Here is a 21530-nt window from a genome sequence, read left to right on the forward strand (position 1 = left end):
ATACATACGGGATGGGTTTCATATTACTTTTCTGTAAACGGTATTACATAGAGTTATTTACTGTTTTAATCTGTAAAATGTGGCTCTGAAAAGTTGAATTTAAACCGAAATATGAATCTCCGGAGAAGATTTGCCTCACTTTGTGATATGAAATTTTTGAACCAGCAAAAAGGGGATCCTGGTGCAAAGTTTAAAAAGCGACAGAATATAAATCTCCCCCCATAAATTCATTATATGCTTTAAATAAAACTTTTCCATGTTATATCAATCTGGAATTATTTCAATTGTGTTTTTTTTAGGGTTTCATTTTTTACTTTGATTTATGGTTTTATTAGGAAATGATATCCCATGGATATGTTTCGAGGTTTGTTTCAGTCCATAACTGGGAATTTGCAGAGCCCTACTATAAAATACAGGATTTGGGGAGACAAGCGTAGTAAATGGAGAGGATTAATCATGCAGATCCGGGATTGATGGTAAGATATGGGTATACCCATTGGTTCTTGTACATCAATATATTGCTCATCTTAGCTTATAAAGTCCATTAGATTGATGATTGGTGTACGAAACTACATCATCTAGTATTTGGGGGAAAGTCACAGATCCGCTTAAATGCGTAATTTACTTAGGAGACCCCCAAATATCCTCCGCTGCGTCACAGTAGATAGGGAGCAGACCTGAAGGACCCAGAAAAGGAACACTGAATGGGTTGGCCAAGTGGCACACGGGGCTGCGGGGCATGTGTCTCTGTGTCTCCTGTTTTCTTCTCCATTCTATTTTAAGACTCCTCTTAGTCAGGAGAATAGAAGCCACGGTCTGCTGCTGATGCAATGACACCAGTCTCACTCGGGAGCTCTATGGAGGACTGATCTTGGGGAGTTAAAATCAAAACCCCAACAAGGGGCGTCCAACTGGGAAAATGGAAACTTTGTGTCCTGCCGATTGTGATCGGGCTTCGGAGATATCCTTCTGTCTGGAGGATGAAGTTCCCCCAGAGACTGTCCTGAACGCTGAAGAAACGGAGGAGCTCAAGCAGAGGTACTAAACCCTCCAGCCCTTCTTCATGCCCTCTTCACGTAGTAAAGGGGAGTCCTTGTACATTCTGTACAGCACGATTATGTAGGGGCAGAGGAACGATCAAACGGCTTTAGTTTACTTAAAGAGTAAACTGCTGTTTTTATTGCAGCCCATATCCTGGCAGTGGAAAGGGCTTTTCTATTTAAAGCGGCAGCAGAGATGACAGCTGGAGTCCTCCCTACCCCTCCTCTCACTGACAGACACTTGTTCACATATGGATCCTGTTAGCTCATCATGGGTGTGAATGTCTGAGTCTCTGCTGCTTACTGAGTTTCACTGACGTAACGGGAGCCTTGTACATTTTAGGCTGTGTTGTCAGATTCGGTTGATCCGTTTTTGCATCGTTGGGTAACCAGCGACCCCTTAAAATGGGATGATTATAAAATAAAAATGCTTCATGCCCGTCAGAAATGATCCTGCAGTATACATTTTTTTCTACTCGTCAGTATATTTTCAGCCTAGCGCAAGATGTTCATTGCTGCATTAGAATCATTGGTTCCAATATGGTTTTGTTATCAAAATGCCTGGTTGGGGCCCCTAAGGACATTTTGAGTGTCTGGGGATTACTTACTAAACTGTGTGTTGAAACATTTTATCTCTGGAATGTTTCCGCATAATAAATAGTTAAGCGAGTGAGATAATCACGCCACTATTTATTTGCGTTTTTTACTTTTTGGCTATTCCTTACCAGTCTTGGGATGGACAACTGTTCCATGTATCTACTACTCTATCGGTAAAGTAATACCGGTACTATTATACACAAATCCTTAGTCCCGATATTATGAAATATATACAAACTCTAGCTAATTTCCTGGTCACACATTATGGGAATCTGAATCACTAAGGAGGCTTCTATAGAAATCTAATACATTTATTTATACAAATTTAATAGGCGTAAGGTAACACAACGTTGGCAATTTACTAAATATGCAATACGCGTCCTTCACGTCCTTCACAGTGCGGTGGTCTCATTATTTACATTTTGCTATGTTTTATTAAGTCATTAGGTAGGATACATTTGCTTCCATAAAGATGTTTGCATGGCTGCTTTATTTTTAATTTCAGTAATACTTTATAATTTGTGTATATTAATATCACAAATGATGTTATTTTCCCTGACCTCTGTGTGCTAAGGGACTGAAACTGATTTATTGGGTCTTTTTATTTGTTATGTTAATCCCATGTTCTCATATTCCTGTTGGTCACAGATTCTATTCCCGTGTAGCCATAAGTCATCGCTGGTCATGGGTTAGCGCTCTTATTGCCCCACGGGCAGCGTGTTGACATGCGCTGCTAGTTCAGTTTTTCAGACTGTGAATTCAGTGATATAAGTTGTTTTACAAAATATATATAGAAAGGGAAGCGCACCATCTAAAAAGCATAAAATGTTCCCTGGTAAGCAATATAGCCACGTAAAGGACTCTGATAGGACTCTGTCAAGTTTAGGAATTTAAAGCGGATCCTCATCTTCCAGATAATGGCTGATTTACTAATCCGGTACACAAGATGTTTGATACAAAATGCTAAGGATTATTGATGTCACTAACACATTTATAGAATTCTAGCATAATAGAACCAAAAAGATTTGAATTAAGCCACAGTGAGCACTGAGCGGCCATCTTTGTATTCCACCTGTGGAAGACTTGTAAAAAAGGATAACATGTTATTTATTAATGTCCTGCTTGTCCTCTATTATTTACTCTTACTTTGTATGTATATACATGCCAAACCATAGCTTTTTGACATCTTGTTATACTTTCCAAATAATAATCTGTACACCATATTTTACTTTTTATGTGTTCACTTCAAGCCGTGTAACCTACATTATCTTTGATTCAGTTTAAAGGATATTGTTCATACTGAAGATGTGAAGCCTAAACTGCAGTGCCTTATGTCCAACCCCTGCTTTTCCATGGTAACGGTTCAATGCGAAGATAGTGGGATACACTGGGAGACCAGTTCAAGCCGATGCTCCACACCATGGGCTTCGGAAGCCAGTACCACCTCTGATGTGTACAGCATGGAAAGTTCTTCAGTGGGTACGCCGCCCGGTAAGGTAATATTCATAATGGATGAGGGCAAGCTACGTCGGAAAAGAGTCAGACCATCCTCGCAATATTCACGGCACGCTTCGCATGAAAAGAAAAGTTTAAGCCATCAAAAAGAGTCTGCAGAAAACATGGGGAATGCTGTGAAAGAAGCCATTGAAAAAGCTAGAAGTCAGTCCTCTATACTCACAGAAAGAACAAATAATATCAATGGCTCCAATGACGTAACAAAAATCTTGGAATTAAAGTCTATCTCAATTCCAGAAAACCAAGCAAAGAAAAAAAAATCCATAGACTCTGGAGTCCATGTGTTAAACACAGTGTCAGAACAAGCAGATGAAGTCAAAGAGGAATCCATTCAAGATGTTTCTGAGAAATCTTCTACAAAAGCTTCTTTGGATGATGCAAAATCTACACCAGACATTGCCAAAATAAAACAATCTTTCCCCAAAGATTCCGTTGATCCTCTTGTTAAAACAGATTTTCAGCAAATGGGATCTACTTTGGATAGTTCAGTAAATGGACTGTCAAAAAAGTCAGCAGCTGTCTCTTCCGCATTAATCAGCCAAGCAGAAAATCATCTTTCAACTGAAAAAGTAGACAGAGTGTCAAAGCAAGAAAATTATAATTTATCGCATGCACCTTCTGTAAAGAAGCAAGAAGACATTGAATTCAATACCCTACAAAGGCCTTATACAGAGCCAGAAGAATCAATTATTAATTCATCATTGTCAGGTGACAGGTTAGACCAAAAGGAGCCTCTACTTCTTAATCCTTCTTTCATTCAGTCTCTCACTGAACCACCTAGCTCTTTACCATTATATTTTACAGACACTGATGAAATCCCCAGTCCAAAAATTAGTACAATTGAGATGCTGGTTGAGCGCCTCTTAAATGAGACAACTAAGTCAGCACTTGAACAATCATCTCGGCAAAACCTTTCCGATGAACCAAAAGAGGAACAGACTCAAGAAACGATGGAAAGTAAAATGGAACCTAGTTATCGATATGTTCAAGGAAATATATCAAGTGTTGTAGGGGACAACGAGAGGCAAAGAGAACGATTCACGATGGCACCAATAGAAGAGGTTTTTGGTATACCACCCAGTTCTTCCTTGACAGCAGCCACAAATAATTCTGAAGTAAAACAATCTAGTGGTTCACTAAGAACCATGGACTTGGCAACAGAAAACACACCTAAACTTCTTTATCCCGAAGAACAGACTGTCACACATCAAACAAATTACTTAGACACCAAAGAGCCTCCTGACACACAATCAGATGTGTTCAGTATTGTATCTGAAGGTTCAGAAATATTAAATATTATAGCTCCACAGCTTATATCTTCAGTAGATCAAGAAGCAAGTGATGAAATGCAGGATAGACTAGAATATTTGAATGAAACACCCCTGCTCACGCCAAAACTACTTCACCAAGAAGAGAATGCATTGGTTAAACCTAATATTTCTGTCGATACCCATTTAGAAGCAAATCAGGACGTGAGACCACAACTGAAGAAAAGTGAAAGTGGTGAAGAACATGCAAAGAAAGCTGACTCGGCCAATGTAAGACAATATAATGCCAGTAAAAGTATCACTGATATAGACTACTTTGAAAAATTCACTTTAATTGATGACAAAATGCCAGTTGGGTCTGAAGTTGCAAAAGCAACATATGTTGAAAAGGCTAAATTAAAATCAGAGTTAAGTGGCAATTTTAAAGACAGTTTAGAAGATGAATATTACATGTTGGAAAATTTGGATGAATCATTCTACGGTGTTATGAAAAGTGATGACACAATGACTGATTATGGTTCCTTTAAGTTTGAAAGGTCTACTGCTAATAAAGAAGATACACAAACACACGAAAGTGATGTAAAACCTACAGGGACGTCCTTGTTTAACCCAGAAGAAGAGGTTTTATGCAAATCTTTGTTTTTTCCTACCTCTTACCCAATAAATCCAGAACTTTTACAAGAACCACCTGCTTTAGCATTTCTCTATGAAGATCTTTATGAAAAGGCAACCAAAGATGAAAATGAACCATCTGATGCAGAAAGTACAGCTTCCGGTGCCACATTCCATAGCAGAATTTCTGATGACGATGGCACTGGAATATATTTTGAAAAATATATCCTTAAAGATGAAATCCCAATTGACAAAGCCAAGCCAAAAGAAGTAAAAGACCTAGTTGACGGCTTGGAATCTGATAGTCCAATCATTTCCCAGACTAAACCTCAGACAAACAGTCTGAGAAGAGAACAAGTCTTTGGTGATAGCTGCAATAATGAGATTCCCAAAGAGATTACTGAGGGAAACAATGGAATTTATGAAGTATTATCCCATGGACCCTCAAAGGAGACATCCAGAGAAGGAAACAAGGAATACTTTAAACCCAAACCAAATGAAAAGGAACAAGCTACCTTATCTGGTAGTAAAATCACTGACATGTTAGAAGAACATCTTCGTGAAGAAGTCCAAACATCAAATAAAGCTAAAGAGCAATCAGAAGGAGGTGATATAAGACCAGTAAATGCAGAAGGAACGCAACGTGCATATGAAAAGGAAACACAATGCCTAAAAAATGAGTTCACAGCTGAATCCCTAGATTATGTGGTAATAAGTCAAGAAGATCTTCAAGATGAAATACCACATGTGCAAGTAGCATCTGAAGACCGAGACTCGCTAGGACATGACTTTGATAGTGGCTTTGATTTGGTTATAGATGCTGATCAAGAAATGCAACTGGACCATGGAGATTCTGGCTTTGAGATCATAGAAAATGAAAAATCCCCCGGAGAGTTAACTGAACCATCACTAATGGATGGGAAGGGCACTCAAATTGACACTTATTGCTACACATGTAAGGTTCCCATAATGGCCATTGATAAGATTTTTGGTGACCATAAAGACCATGATGTAACCACCATAGACAACGCAATCAATGAAATGACAGTAAGTAATCCATCAAGGGCCACTATCAGTGCTACATTATTCGATTACATTGTTCGATATTCTGTGGTCCCTTCCTATTATCATTTCTTATCCTCTCTTTCTCTTACTCCTCATGTACCCCTTCCTGTCTTTCCTTTAGCTGTCCAGACTCTCACACTCTCTTACTGTTCCTGTTTTGTGAACTATTGTCATACCTACCTGTCATAATTTAATTCAGCACTGAAAATTATCTATCCTTAAGTGTTTTATTTTAAGCTATATAGACATAATTCCCATTCACCAAAGGCAAAGCCCGTATATTTCATACAGATCTTGCCTCATTTCCCATGACCCCTCTTTGAAAGATGGAATGGAATCTTACTATCAATCCAGAAAGAAAGTATAGTAATAATCTTCTTGCACTCTACATTTAGCAGACTGTCCCAAGCCTCCACCACTAGAGATTGTTAACAATTGTACAGTACATCCGAAAGCTACTATCACAAATATGTTAGGGTAGAGGCGTCACCTGCCAAGTCTTGAGAACCACTACCAGGCCAAGATTGCAAGAAGTCGTATTTGGGTTATGACAGGCGAGCTCAGTTGTGCTGAAAGAAAAAAATCTTGGGGCAAATTAGTTTTTAAAATGTAATGAGAAAGCAACATTAAAACTTTCACGTAAAATATAGTAGAAACTAATGTTTATACTAATATTTCAGTGAACAGAAAAGCATGGCTTATTGTATAAAATAAGACCCCGACAGGCCCTTGGGGACACTGGGCAACTGTCCGAAGGGCTGGTTGCTAACCTCATTTTAATCCAGGGGAGGTTGAACGCTCCAAAAGTGTATCATGTGGCTTCATGCTCAAGATTTATCTCCTGCTTGTGTTAAAGTGTCCGTCCAGGGCTGTCGCAAGTAGCTAAAAAATAGAATGTGAGTAACTTGCAATGTGACGGTCACCGTTTCAGGCTCTTCTAGAACACAGCCCCCAAAAGAAACAAGTTAGAAAGATCTGTGTCTTGAGCATATTGCCTGCTATACTCTGCAAAGCCATACACTTACTAGGCTCGGAACTTAACCTGTTTAGATTTTTTGAGGTTAGGAGACCTAAAATATATGCAACTGATATTTTATCGATTTAAATAGTACACAATATTCACATAAATGCTAAATTAGGGGTATTATTTTTTTTTTTTGTAAATTCTCCGTTTATTGACAGATTTATGGTAGAAGACAACAGATTGTAACACATTGCTGCAGGGAGGTACATAATGAATACAGTCAATATAAGGCATACAGTAAGACCGTGGAAAACAAAGCATTCATAGGGCAGTAAAAATCCAATGGAAAGATGATAACTTTAAAATGTAGCATACTTGTATCAATGAGAAGGTCACACGTGCATGTGTAGCCCCAAGCGTCGGACTAGGGAGTAAACATAAACAAGTAAAGCTTCCCTCATGGATCACAGGCTTTGATGGAATTACCAATTGTGAAGAATGAGCATCCCAAACAGCTAGAGAACAATCAAGTCGTACGGAAGTATCGGAGAACCATGGCTGGGTAAACATAACACTGTAGGAACCCAGTATTACAACAAAGAAAAGAAAAAAAAACGGGGAAAATAAAGGGACGAAAAGCGGTGCGTGTATTGGTGTTAACAGCTGTCAAAGTGAAGGTGTACTCGGGACGTCACTATCAGGCAGATGCAGGGCCATACATGAGGTAGGGACAGAACCCAGAAAGGGTGGACCGGAGGACGCAGACCAGGAGGGAATACAGTCAATGTAGTAGCTCAGGGAATCTCTGGGAGGAAGTGAGATCCTTCCACCAGAACCAGCGCCGATTATATTGAAACTCCTTGCCTCGGGACGCCCAAACCAACTCCTCCATACGTGAAATAAATTGCACCTTAAATTAGGGGTATTATTGACACTTTCAAGTGCACTCCTGCAATTCCTAATGTGTTTATATATTTTAAGGAAGTACTGGAGGATCTCCTAGAAAAGCTCCAGGAAAGTTCTCTGAAAACTGAGGATTTTGTGAGCAAAGTAGAAGCCCTATTCAATGATGTCGAAGTAAGTGGGATGGTTAAAAAAGGGTTAACCATGGTTATTTATTGTGCCATTGTGTCTGTCTATCTATCTATCTATCTATCTATCTATCTATCTATCTATCTATCTATCTATCTATCTATCTATCTATCTATCTACCTATCTAGCTATCTATCTAGCTATCTATCTAGGCATTTGTAGGCCACCTTCACACACAGGTTTTGACACTTGCTGGACAGGCTAATGTGCAGAACACATGGCGGCTGGGGGAATTTAATATGTTTATTGACATCATTGTTAAAAATACTGTAGGCCTTTGAGTTTTGCTTATATTGTTGACTAAATGTAGGTCTATCTAAAGTATTCCAGGTCAGGATTTATGTTTGAAATCCTAATAATTTTAAGAAATTTTAAGAAAATATTTTCTTCTGAAAAGCATAAAGCTTCTATTTATTTAGATATTAGATATTTATTGTATGAACAATGTTACTGCCGCAGACAAATTGTACAGAAACAGAGAAAGTTTTAGAAGAACAGAATGAAAAGATGGTTCAGAAGGTAATTTCTCAACACGCTGCCCAGAGAGAGAGTTTTGAGGAAATGAAGAAAGTGAAAATGGAATTTCTGCATGACCAGATGATCAGCTTCCAGCAAAAAGTGGACACAGCCAAAGAAATCCTGGAGAGAGCAGCAAAGGACATGGAAGAGCTGGACCCTGTTGTGTTTTTAAGTGTAAGTTGAACATAAACATGTAGTTTTCTACTTTTCTCTACCTTACAGTTCTGTTAGAGTCATGGAAGCTTTCAAACCTTGGGCAAGTCCTCAATACAGTCCAGTAATATGGTAATTCAAAACAAAGTGCAGCTGACAACTGGATAGTGTGCGGCTGCACTCTATGTCTTTATGCTCATGATCAGGGTCTTCAAATTGAGTAAAAGTGGGGTGCTGTTGGCCAGTAGCCCACCAGCATTTGCCAGATATGCCAGATGGACAGCCTGGGCCTGATCCAAAACACATTTGGGAAACAGCAATCTCTAAACACTTCCAGCCCTTTCTTAAACCTAAAGAGTGAACACAAATAAAGTCAGTAAAGGAGTACAGAAAGACAAAGTGATAGATGCAGCCCCTGTTACTCAAGACCATGGGCCTAGATGGTCTGTTCTAGTGGCCCCTATGCAGCTACAGGCACAATCTGGTTGAAACCAATACGGCCAACTTTGTACATGTTTCACACTGGACGGTGTGTTTTCATGAAGCTAAGCTGCTCGGCATGTGGTCTAAGTGCACTGAGCTGGTATTCACAAGGAGCTTTTGGATTATTATCCGTGGATAGGTACAATAAGCAAACGAGGCTATCTCAATGTAATCTTTCACTGAATACCTCAGTGAAAAATTTGAGGGAGATGTGGCTTTGTTGCTTTTCTGACGAGTTGAGTTCAGGTAACTGATAAGGTTATATGCTTTGACTTATTCACCAGCAAACCTAAGGGACCAGGCTGTCCACCTAGTGTGACCCCGCTGACAGTCAGCGGTGCTGTGCATGAGCGCCTTGAGTGCAGAACAGTTTCAGTGTCCCTGGTTATTTTAGAACTTGGTTATAATTGTGAAATTAAATTTGCATGCTAAGAAGCCTTACTGTTTTAAATCATATGCTCTTGATTGTTCATGTAGTGTTACAACACTGTTGTGTGCTGTACAACTCATGGATATCTTTTATTCCTCCATAGTTACATGATGAGGTCAATACGAGGTACAGTACGGATTGTTGGAATTGTGTGAAGAGAGTGAAGTTAAATGCATGTAATATTAAATGGAGTCTACTCAGTGGAGAATGTGAATTTGTGTCCAGGAGGATCTGACGTGTAATTCCAAGCCTACATGTGTTCCAGATACAACACCAAGGCTAACATTTGATAGGATTAATATTATATAAGTGAGCAGGTCACTAACAAGTCATCTTGTAATGGAAGATAGAAACAGCTAAACTGAGAAAAATGTTCTTTTTCCTCGAATGTTGTTTTGTCTGATGTTTTTGCCCCAGTTTGATGCACCTGGAGGTGACTAACAAAGGTTTTGTGAACAGAGTCCCACCTGTAATGGGGGTGCCTCAAATGCATCATGTTGGGCTACTGTGACCAGTGTGGGACAAAGGGGTTTTAGAGCTGTAGCAAACCACGTGGCCTATCCCCCCTCCTGCGTGCACTTGCTTGCTTAATTAGGGAACATTGTGACTTCAATGCAGTTCTGTATTTTTAATGGGCTTCAAAGATGAAATCTGGTAGGTGAATGCCTGCGCTTCAGGGATATAATGAAAGATTTGTGGAAGGAACATGTTATTGGCAGCTCTGAGACCTGCTGTGGGTTTGTCCCAACAGTTCGCCATATGGAAGCTGATCGCTGTGGCGTGGAGCTGTTATTTTATCTTAGGAGGTTTGGGTCTGGCCGGTACCCACAGTTCCACCTAAATTCTGACTACCCTGGCCATTTTCCGAGGAAGCTTGCCCTACCTCCCATGGTCTGTACCTGGCCCACCCTGCTACAATATCAATAAGGGGAGACCTTGGGAGCAACTTACTCATTATGATAACATGAAACACCATAGAATAGCAAATTCTCTCAACAAAAACACCAAGCCTATTTTATCCACATGGTAATACCATAATTGGTCTTTTTGTATGAGTTGTGTTTTTGCCAATGGGTTTTCTATCTGTCTGTGAAGGACCTCGGGAATGTGTCATGGTTATTGGGAACCATTTTAAAATCTGAGGCAGGTTTCAGCGCTCAGGGGTCGCTAGTAAAACCTTTTCACTATGGTTAGCAATACTAACACAGAATAAGCTTTCGTAACGACATATTTTAAAATACTTTTTATATATATTAAAAGTTCCTTTATAAAGATCCATAATATAGCCTAATTATTATACAACAGACACACTTCCAAATAATTGATTACATTTTATATGTGTAAATGCAGGAACAAATGAAGAGCAGGATTCTTTTCCTCTTGAGTATAAAAACTCCCTTTGAGTTGACTCCATAATAGTCACCATTAACATTATTTTAATTACGTGTGCTGTTTTTAATATTAACTCCTAACATTGTCTGGTTATTTTTTTTTAAATATGGAAATAGTTGGTAAGTTATGATGGAATGAATGCAAATGTTCCTAGTGATATAGAGGTATTACCACATGTGCTCAATTAAAAGACGACCCTGATTAGAAGATGACCCCCCCCCAAAAAAAATTTGAATATTAATTTAGGAAAAAAGAAAAAGCCTGAATATAAGACTACCCTATAAGAAAAGTTTCATTAGTAAATATTAATTCACATGTTCGCTATTCAATATTTTTTCATATTTAATAAAAACTATGATTGAGAAAAAATATTTTTTTTTGTTTCCTTTAATTTGCCAACCTTCCCCCCAGAAATGGCATACCTCCCTCTATGCCACTTTGCCCCCCAGAAATGCCTTATACCCCCCCTATATGACACTCTGCCCCCCAGAAATGCCTTATACCCCCATATGCCACTCTGCCTCCCTGATATGCCTCTTGACCCCCTATTTGCCACTCTGCACCCCAGGTATTCCTACACAATTAGGCAGGTGGTCATACTGTTATGGCTGATCACTGTATGTTTCTGTAGGTACATGTATGCTGGAAAATGGAGATGGTAGTCACCCTTGTGTAGGCACCACATTCTTCAGATATGGTGTCCCTCACAAGCTTGAGTTTACAGATTTTCTTTTTCTCTTGCAGCCATGTTGTAGCCAGTGACGTATTTATCTTGGGCACAACCCTAGGCCTCACCCAGGGCAGCACCTCCAGCCGTCGTCGCTGCGTCACATGACATCATATCCTGGTGCTCTGTGCCTTTTAAAGCAGTGTATGGAGGCTGTGCTGGCTCAACACCCCACCCATGTTATAAACGGGTCGGTTGGGGAGATCAGAGTTTGCCCATTCAGCAGTGGCACACTGGTTGACCTAATCATCCCCCGGGTTTGCTGCCCTCGGCCTGGGCCTAGCCGGGCTAGGTCTGAATACGTCGCTGGTTGTAGCCCTTCCCTGCACATATAAGATAACCTGATCAGCAACATGTGAAACAAATAAAGGTAGTGAAAACATGGCTGAATGTTGTCACCTCAGAGTTTTGTCTTTCTCTGCAGGCTTCTTACAGCCATGGAGAGCATGGCATCACTAGACGAGATCCCCAATGCCAGTGCACTTTTTGAAAAGTGTTCAGTAAGTTCTACTAGAGAAGATCAGAAGATCTTAAAATCTCTACCAGGTTGGTGATTTACTTAACAAACATTAACATACAGCGCTCATGGGAGCTTATTTGCCCCGTGTGAAAATATTGTAAAAAACTGCAGTCTCACTGGACAATTCGTGATATTACTATTTATTGTTTTATATAGCGCCATCATATTCCACAACACTGTACTACAAATCTTTTATATGAACGGAAGGATGCTGTATTGGACTTTTGCCCCAAGAGGTAGCATGTAATGATAAATAATAATATTTAATATACCGTAATTCCCATAATACATAGCCGGCCAGCCCTAAACCAGGTGGAGAACATGCTCCTGTTTAAAACACATTTACTGAAAGGTACTGTATAAAAAGTTCAATGTACAGCCGCACATCTTAAAATAACAATGTCACAGTAACTACAAGGCACCGGGTGTTCTCCATATCTTGTGTTTGGTATAAAGCCCAGAACATCTTGTAATTTCGGAATCGCGTTAATGAGCTCTGTACATGACAGCACAGACCTTATTCTGAGGCCTGGGATACACTTATACTAAACAGCGGAGTCAGATATCATTTCTCTTCAGTACTAGGGTGGAGAGATACATATTTTAAAAACAATTGTTGTTCAACTGTTGTGGCTTTGGTGGATTGCCGGTTAGAGCTTACTTTCTGGGCTGTGATGATACAGACCGATACGTCTCCTAACATCAACCAAAGTGAGAGCCGACAAGCAATGGCTTTCCACTTAATAAGCGGTTTCATTCTTGTTTCTTTCATTTTTCTGTGCTTAAACTAAAGCTTATTTATATGTTGGGTGGGGAATTATTTGAACTGGGAAGAGTTGGTATTTTGTGTTTGATTATGGAAGCTGATTATTTTGACCAGAGTTTTGTTGATGACTCAGGGATGACTTGAGTTTAGTGAATACCCAAGGTGCTCATCGTCCTGCAAACCACCTGGTACAACGCCAGTTGTTATTTAGATGTCCCTGAAATACCGAAGAGAATTAAAGCAACCTGGATTTGCAGCATTTTAATGCATTTCAAATTCAGGATAAAGAATTAAATTGTTAAATACATAGAAACTAAGTAAAATGTTAATAAAGGCACATATAATGCCTGGCTGTGAAAGGCAGACTTCTACAAGCCTTCTCAGATTTCAGAAGTTAATATATTTGCTGGGAATATTATTTATTTATAATTATATTTATTATAAAGTTATTATAGTTGAACCTAAGGGTATCTGCTGAAGTTAAGAGAGACACAAGGGATTTTTGGTCTTATTAGTGGTGGATCAGTTAGTAATGATTAAGGAAATTGCCTCCTGCTCATTTCATAGAAATAAATGACTATTTAAAATCTGTGAAACAATGTATTTTTTCCTTCAGTTCCTCAGACACCAAAGTTAAAGGCCCAGGAGCCCAACTCGGCTACCAGTACCTCAATTACAGTGTATTGGGCTATGAGTGAAGGCGATGTTATTGACTGCTTTCAAGTCTACTGCATGGAGGAGCCTCAGGGGAACCGAGAAGAGCATGGTGAGTTTATTTCTGGACAAACGTTTGTAGAATGTAGGAACACAACAGATTTCTGGGATCCAAGTAAGATATGCATCATAGGTCACGACAGTAAATTATTATGTTACGGTAGAGCAGAAATAGTTACTCAATAAAATGGTAGTGGAGTTGGTAGCAGTAAACTATTTAACTTTTGACACAGGGGGATTTTTCATGAGACACGCCAAGCAGTTGGTTGCAGCATCTTTTTTTACTTTCTCTTCGATTTTGTAAGTAGATGTAAATTTAAACAATCCTCTACCATTCTATCATAGGGATAACGTATTAAATGAGGCCTCATTATACAGCAGGTCTCCAGTTTCATCCAGTGAGAAGTTGCTTAATCCAAGATCAGAGGGGACATGTGCTGAGGTCTGCTATGAGAAACAGTGTGATCTTAATAGATGAGACAGTTCACCAAGCTCATGGTTTGCCTAGGAGACCAAGAGATCCTCGCCTGGCCCTGTATGTTTTGCTGGGGACATGTAGTTGACATGTGTTGTGCCATATGATGCCACAACTGACCTCCTACCATTTCACAAATCAAAGAGGGGCACCTGGGAGGTCTGCCACCACATACTTCTACATAGATGTATACTCAGCTGAGTATATGGTGTTCTATTTAGTGTGTACATCATTATAGGTCACTTGGTGTCAAATGACCACTCGTTTTATTTATAATCATTTTTTGTTTGTTCTGTTCCACATTATTGTACTTTCTTTCCTAAATTGTATTACTGCTAACTATTGAAACAGGACTTTCTTTGTTGAAAACAGATTAAAAACTGTACAAAATGTCTGTACTTATTTTATGACAAAGTAACATAAGGTGCCAGAGATACACTCTGCCAAAAAAGATTTTTTTTCCTCTAAAGGTTAGGTCTAGGAGGTCTACATTTTTACTATCACCTAAAATGCAATGCTTTATGGTGTTTAATGCCACATGTTCTACCACGTTGCGATCGATATAATGAGATTTATGTCAGTCTGTCTGATCATTTCATTGATTTAGCTCTGCTGGAGGAATACAGGGTGACCGTGAAGGAGAGTTTCTGTATCTTGGAGGACCTTGAGCCAGATAAATGTTACAATGTCTGGGTTATGGCTGTAAATTACACAGGGTGCAGCTTCCCCAGTGAGAAGACTACTTTCAAGACTGGTATGTATCATATTAATCATGTCGGGAACATAAAGTCAAAACGAGTACAACATTTCTCAAGCAAATAAGAACGGGAACTCGTACCATGCTGAACAAGGCAGCCTCAATGAGTGACAAGACAATTCATAAAATCTGAAACAAGCTAGGCTATAGCACCGTCATTCCGGTTATACTTATTTCTTAGGAACAGATCGTACCTGGAGATCTTTTACTGGAGGCCAAGTAAATGACCACCTTGTCTTCGAGGTGACATGCAAGAGGCCATATTTCCCCTAGTTAGTAATAACCCTAACAGAAATTAGTCTAGCCACCCTTTCAACTATTTTATGTTAAAAAAAAACTCCTTTTGATTTGTATGAACCTGATCTGCAGTAAAGTTTCAACAGATACAGAAACATAGAATTTGATGGCAGATGAGAACTATTGGGCTCATCTAGTCTGCACGGTTTTCCTGCTGTAAAGACTCAACTATCAATCAGTCCTTGGTCTCATCTTAGATTCACGATAGCCATATGCCTATCACACGCCTATTAAAATTACCTTACTGTATTAAGCATTAAAGTACAGTAAAGTTAAAGTTCCTTATATAACATCTAAACATATGCCGCTTGTTTACATGTGAATCCCGATATCAAGGGAATGCAGTTCTGACCCCTCTATGTAACATTCATCCGACATTGAGTTTCTGACCTGGCTTGCTTTTTTGCCCTTCACGTGTCCTCTGACTGCCTGTCCCTGTCCCTGTCCCAGTGTTACATGGATGTGCTCAAAGAAAGCAGGTTTTTATTGCCCATTGCTTAAGTGATTTGCTGCTACTTTACATACTTTCGTTTGGTTATGTCTTTGAACAGTTCGGCTCATTCTTACCATAGGCTTTGTAGTAAGATGTAGGATTTTCTAGTAAGCCCTTGGAAATTTTGGCCGGATGTTTAACTGAGCTTTCTTTGGATTGGAAATGGACCGGCTCATATTAAGCGACCTCAATGAGATCTCCATAACTAAAGAAATCCACACTGTACTTTCATAACATTAGATAATGCCTTTAGCTTCATATGTTTCACCGTATATCTCAGTAGTTATCATCAGCTGGAAAATAACAGCATTGACTAATAATTCACTTTGACTAATAATAGTCTGTTTTTGAGCTAACTCAATTTTTGGGGCGCAAGCAATGAGTTAAACACAATACAACAAAAGTAGGTTTTCCTGACAAGTCTTATTATAGCTAAAAGTATCCATATTAACAAGATGCATGTAGAACAACCTTTACCCCATCCGAGTTATACTTATAAACAGGTAGGATTTATTCAGCTACTACTAATCCTTTCTATTGGTCATAAAGCCAGTAAAGTTAGGATGCCGGGTACCTGGTTACATTTGAGGTGTTATGTGTTCACCAAGAGGGACTGTTGGGTTAGTTGCTGTTTCCCTAAAAAAATAAAAATAAAAAATAATATACTTTATTAGGCAAGCGTGAAAAATGCTGCAAAGTAAGAATGCTTTCAAACATGGACATGTTGATGTTGGTGTGATGACCCTTTTCCTTCAAAACAGCATCAATTCTCCTATGTACACTTGCACAAAGTCAGGGATTTTGTAGGCATTAAACAATTATACCAACAGATGCTAATGATCATCACTTTAATACAAATAAATATCAACATTTCTGTTTTTTTAAAGCATTCCTATTTTTGCACAGTAATGTATATATCACTCGGCAAGGTGATCCGTCTATTTCTGCTTCAGTGAGGACAGGTAAGAGGTGACTTGGCCAGCGGATTAGTAGGCCAGCCTCAAATGAGTCAATAAGTACAATAAGTATTTACATTTTTTATGGTGTTATAAATGTATAGAGGGATAAGCTATTTGGTTTTTATTCCCAAACATTTAGCACAACTCATCACAGTTCTTTCATATAATAAGTCAATATACAGAGTATTTCTTCTTATATGCTGATATAAATAATACATCACACTATACCAAATTCCTTGTTAGCCTCGCAATACTATCACGATTACTCAGGAAAGGAAAAAGGAAAAAGTATCGCTCATATATAAAAAGAGGCTCAATCCACAGACTAAGGTGTTTTAGAGTAGAGACCCAGGATATCTCCCTGTGTTTGGGCTGAAAGCCTTTATCAAGGGCATATCCTACCCTCAAGGTCAGCCATACAAGAACAAGCTCTGAATGAAGTTTGTATATTTTCCCATTGAACCCTCTAGAAGGAGGCAATAAAAATCAGCAGAATCTTTACATGTGAACATATGCACAAAACCCACTAGTTTAAAATCTGTGTTTTGAGCGTTATTATCTTTTTTTTTACACTTTACAAGCCAATTTTTGTTATATTTGTCATCTCAGCCCCGTCTTCACCCATAATTAAGGCAGAAGAGTGCACTGTCTGCTGGGATACGGCTGTTATCAGATGGAGCGCCGCTCACCCGGAATCCACAGATTCATTCACACTGGAGTGGTGCAAGCAGTACTCCTCGGAAGGAGAAGGACTTAGGTAATGTTCACATGAAACGAACACATATGTCATAAAGGTGATTCATTTCAAGGTCATGGTATCCTGAAGTCCCAGAGTAAATATATAGATATTACTACAGGAACTCATATACAAACACTATGTTGAGGGCAAGTGCAAATCCAATGGGATTTCTAAATATATTAACTTTTACTTTGGTCAGATCTGTGGCAGGAATCAAAGACCAACAGTTGAAAGTCACTCTGCAGCCGAACGAGAACTATTTCTTCTATGTAAGAGCCGTGAATGCCTTTGGATCTAGTGAACAAAGCGAAGCTGCCCTTATTTCAACAAAAGGTAGGGGAGTCCAATGTACATATATATATTATTCTTATCTCTGTCAGACAATTACACTCCTGGCACGTATAACTGGGGATCAGGAAGAAAAAAGGTTAATGATCTGATCCCTGCCTGGAAGATGGGATTGGTGCATGAAGCAGGCGGGTTAATATGGCAGCCTGCATCCATGAGAAAAACAGACAAAAACCAGACGTATATGCCAGCGCCTGGTGTAGTGTTTGATCAGCTCCCTAGATTGCGTTTCTTTAGTATATTTATGGCACCTGTATTATGTGTGTTTATCCAGCAACATGGTATGTGTCGTCACCTGCATGGATTTGTGTGCCGTCTAGCACATACTGTATGTATGTGTAACCACATAAATGTACTAAGGGGTTTAGGGCTTTTAAAAAAAATATTAAATGTTTCCTTTTGTTGGAGATATAGGTACTGTTGTCACCTGTGTTTACACTTTTGGTACTTGGGCACACAGTTTTTTTTATACTGTATTTTCAGGCACCAGATTCCATTTGCTTAGAGACACAGCTCATCCAGCCTTGGACCTATCTCCTGATGGAACTGTGATTAGCATTTCTGAGCAGAATGAGATTACTGGGTTAGTATTGTTTTCCTAGAACACTAGGAATTGGTAATGACAAAGAATTATGTAGGTATTATTCATCATTTGGGTTCGTCTGCAGGGAAACCCCAGAAAAAAGCAGCATTGGTTTCCAATGTCCTAGACAAACCATGATCCAACACTCCCCTCCTACATAACTTGCTAATATAAGTGAGAAGTTGGTGGTTGTGCCACCTTGTGTACCCCAACCCCAACAATGTTCCAGAATTATAGATTTTCTGGGCTGATTTTAGAGGCTAAACCAAATGAAACTATAAAAAAAAAAAATGGATGGTCTCTGGCACTAGCAAACATACAATAGCTTGGGAGATAAGGAAATCCCTGTTACTTCAGTTCTTCCCTTTGCTGGTAAGGAGTATATAACTAGATTTACACTAGAACTCACGTTCTATCGGAGTCTGGGAAGTGCAGTCATTCTTCAGGGGAAGTGTAGGAATTGCTATAACGATAACTATTTTACCCATTGTACAGAACTGTGGAATATGATGGCGCCAAATAAATCATTAAATAATGGCAGAAACAGACACATAAGCGAAATGAATTGTGTGAGCATACTAATTTTATTTGATTTACAGAATTCCGCTAGTTCTGGGGGAACTGCTTCCCGCTAAAGGTCGTCACTATTGGGAGATGATGGTTTCTGGATGCAGAGCTTACAGTGTTGGTGCCACATTTCAGCCATCTAAAGAAGACTACCCCTTTGTGCAGGAGAGTACCACGTGGTGTATGCAGTGTTGCAGTACCTCGACAAGGTATACAAACACTATACAGCATCCGGTTCCTTAGCTTCTCGCGTGAATGAAGTCTTTAACTTATTGGAGGCTTTATTCAATAAATGAATGAATGAAAAATGCTGTTTGTTAATTCACTAAAGATTCTAATGGGAACAAGAAAAAGGCACATATATGCATATCTGGTGGTATTGTAATGAACTCCAGAAAATCTGGTTTGAGTTATTTAAGATCATATCGGGAGTAGTAAACTGTCATATAAGCCCTACCCCAGATAAAGACTTGCTATATCTGAACTTGATTAATCTCTCCTATAACCAGAAAGCACTGTTTACCCAATGTGTGTTGGCCTTGAAAATAATTATTGCTAGACACTGGTTACAAAATAAATTAATAAATATTCAACAGGTTATTAATCAAATTAACTATCAATGTTTAATGGAACGTGGATACTATCAAGCGCAATACAAACTATACAAATTTCATAAAGTTTGGAGCCCATGGCTGTTAAAATATTCTAATTTAGTACCTCCTGAAATAAACGAAATCTGAAAGAGTATAAGCTATATATGAAAGGAAATGCCTATGGAATGAATGGGGAGAATGGTTAGTATGAATGGGAGTAAACCTTTTTTTTTTTTTTTCTTTTCAGTATAACTATTTAATTATTATCTTAATTTTTTTTTTTTTTTCTCCCCTTTTTTTTTTTTTTTTTTTTTTTCCTTCTCTTTTTCTCTCCCTATTTTTCACTGATAATTATGACTAGGAGATATCTCATGAATAGCCTAGTCTATTTATCGTCTATTTGGTTAGTATCAGTGGATAATAAATTAATATTAGAAAGATAGACCTATTTAACTTGGCGAAACAAGCTTTAGGAAGATGTGAAAGCTGTTAGTTTAATATTAAGGAAGTATCGAAAAAAGCTGATGCCAATGTGCCGGGTGTTATGCTTATAAGATATGATATGTTATAAATGGATGATGTTTTGTACAAGGATCCGCTATTGGTTGCCACTGTTGATGTACTGTTTGTTCTTTTAAAACAAATAAAAAAAAAAAAAAAAAAGATTCTAATGGGAAACAACGGTATTTCAGTTTCTCATTAGGATCCTTGGTTTGATATCTGACCTATCAGGGGGTTATAAATAAAACATTTTAACTGCCCTAAAAAATTACAACCCACTGGAAGCTCCAGCTGTGGATCATTACATGGGTTGCTTTAGTGATACGACCAGTTTTCAAACTTTGCACCAAGACTACTTTTTATATAACCTCTATGTTGGTTTAGGGCAAGTAGTTAATGAATAATATACCGTACATATCACTGTACTGTGGATTGACATCACGTCTAATAATTATATGATATCACTGCCCTTCTACAATAAGTTATATTAGTTTTAAAGGATTTACACAGATCCTGCGAGTGGCCAGTGTGCCCAGGAGACAGTATGGGGTGCAAATGTAATGACATGTTAAGAGGGCAAAACCCCTCTACTGCCATGCGATCTGCTGCTATTGTAAAGCGTTTATATCTTTGTATCTTTAAGCTTCTCCTACAAGTTCCTCCACAATGAAGTCTTGAGTGAGGTTCACTTGACCGAGCCACCGGTCCGTGTCGGAATTCTGCTGGAATACACAATTGGGAGGCTTTCTTTCTACAACGTCCAGAAGGGGAATTTGTTGTTCTCTTTTAGGCACAGGTTTTCAGAGGCTGCACACCCGACCTTTGTTCTCGAGGCGCATGGGGAGCTCCACTTACACACTGGTATTGAATTGCCACGGTTTGCCAAGCACAGCTAACTACTTGTCCCTTTTAGTGCCCCCACTGTTTGCTAAAAGCCATAAGTATAGTGTTTACTAAAAAGTATTGCTGTCCCAGAAAATATTGCATTGGCTATGGGGATATTACAATCAGACTTTAAAGTTGGCCTCTATGGGAGTTTTATTTTTATTTTGGATTTTTTTTTTCTCTTTCTCTTTATTTTATTGGAAATTTATATATGGCAATTCGGTAATTCTTAAATAAACTGTATGTGCAATAAATGAAATACTAACAAGGCTTTCCGCTTCTCCATAGAATTCCTGACTTTGAATCTGCCTCATTGATCTGTGTTTTTCTAGGCCAAACAGTTTCGATCGATGTAGCCTTATGCAAACACTTTCAAGAGGGGGGATTAATTTAATTGACATAAATGCCTCGTCATTAAAATTAGAAACTTGAACTTTCCGTGTAACTATAAAGAAGTTGTTCATGTTAAGCAACTA

The 21530-nt window shown here is 38.8% G+C and overlaps 1 protein-coding gene across 1 annotated transcript; it reads left to right on the forward strand.

Annotated features, from left to right (window-relative positions):
• The first annotated feature begins 803 nt into the window (after positions 1-803).
• Positions 804-21322, forward strand: CMYA5 (cardiomyopathy associated 5). Its single transcript, XM_053447986.1, has 13 exons — positions 804-1038; positions 2917-6079; positions 8043-8138; positions 8613-8846; positions 9842-9864; positions 12282-12403; positions 13760-13909; positions 14940-15086; positions 17448-17595; positions 17777-17910; positions 18409-18508; positions 19108-19284; positions 20813-21322. The coding sequence occupies exons 1-13, from the start codon at positions 920-922 to the stop codon at positions 21063-21065; spliced, it is 4866 nt and encodes a 1621-aa protein (XP_053303961.1). The 5' UTR covers positions 804-919; the 3' UTR covers positions 21066-21322.
• The last annotated feature ends 208 nt before the right edge of the window (positions 21323-21530 follow it).

The sequence above is a fragment of the Spea bombifrons genome, chromosome 1 (assembly GCF_027358695.1).
Source record: "Spea bombifrons isolate aSpeBom1 chromosome 1, aSpeBom1.2.pri, whole genome shotgun sequence".
Lineage (NCBI taxonomy): Eukaryota > Metazoa > Chordata > Amphibia > Anura > Pelobatidae > Spea > Spea bombifrons.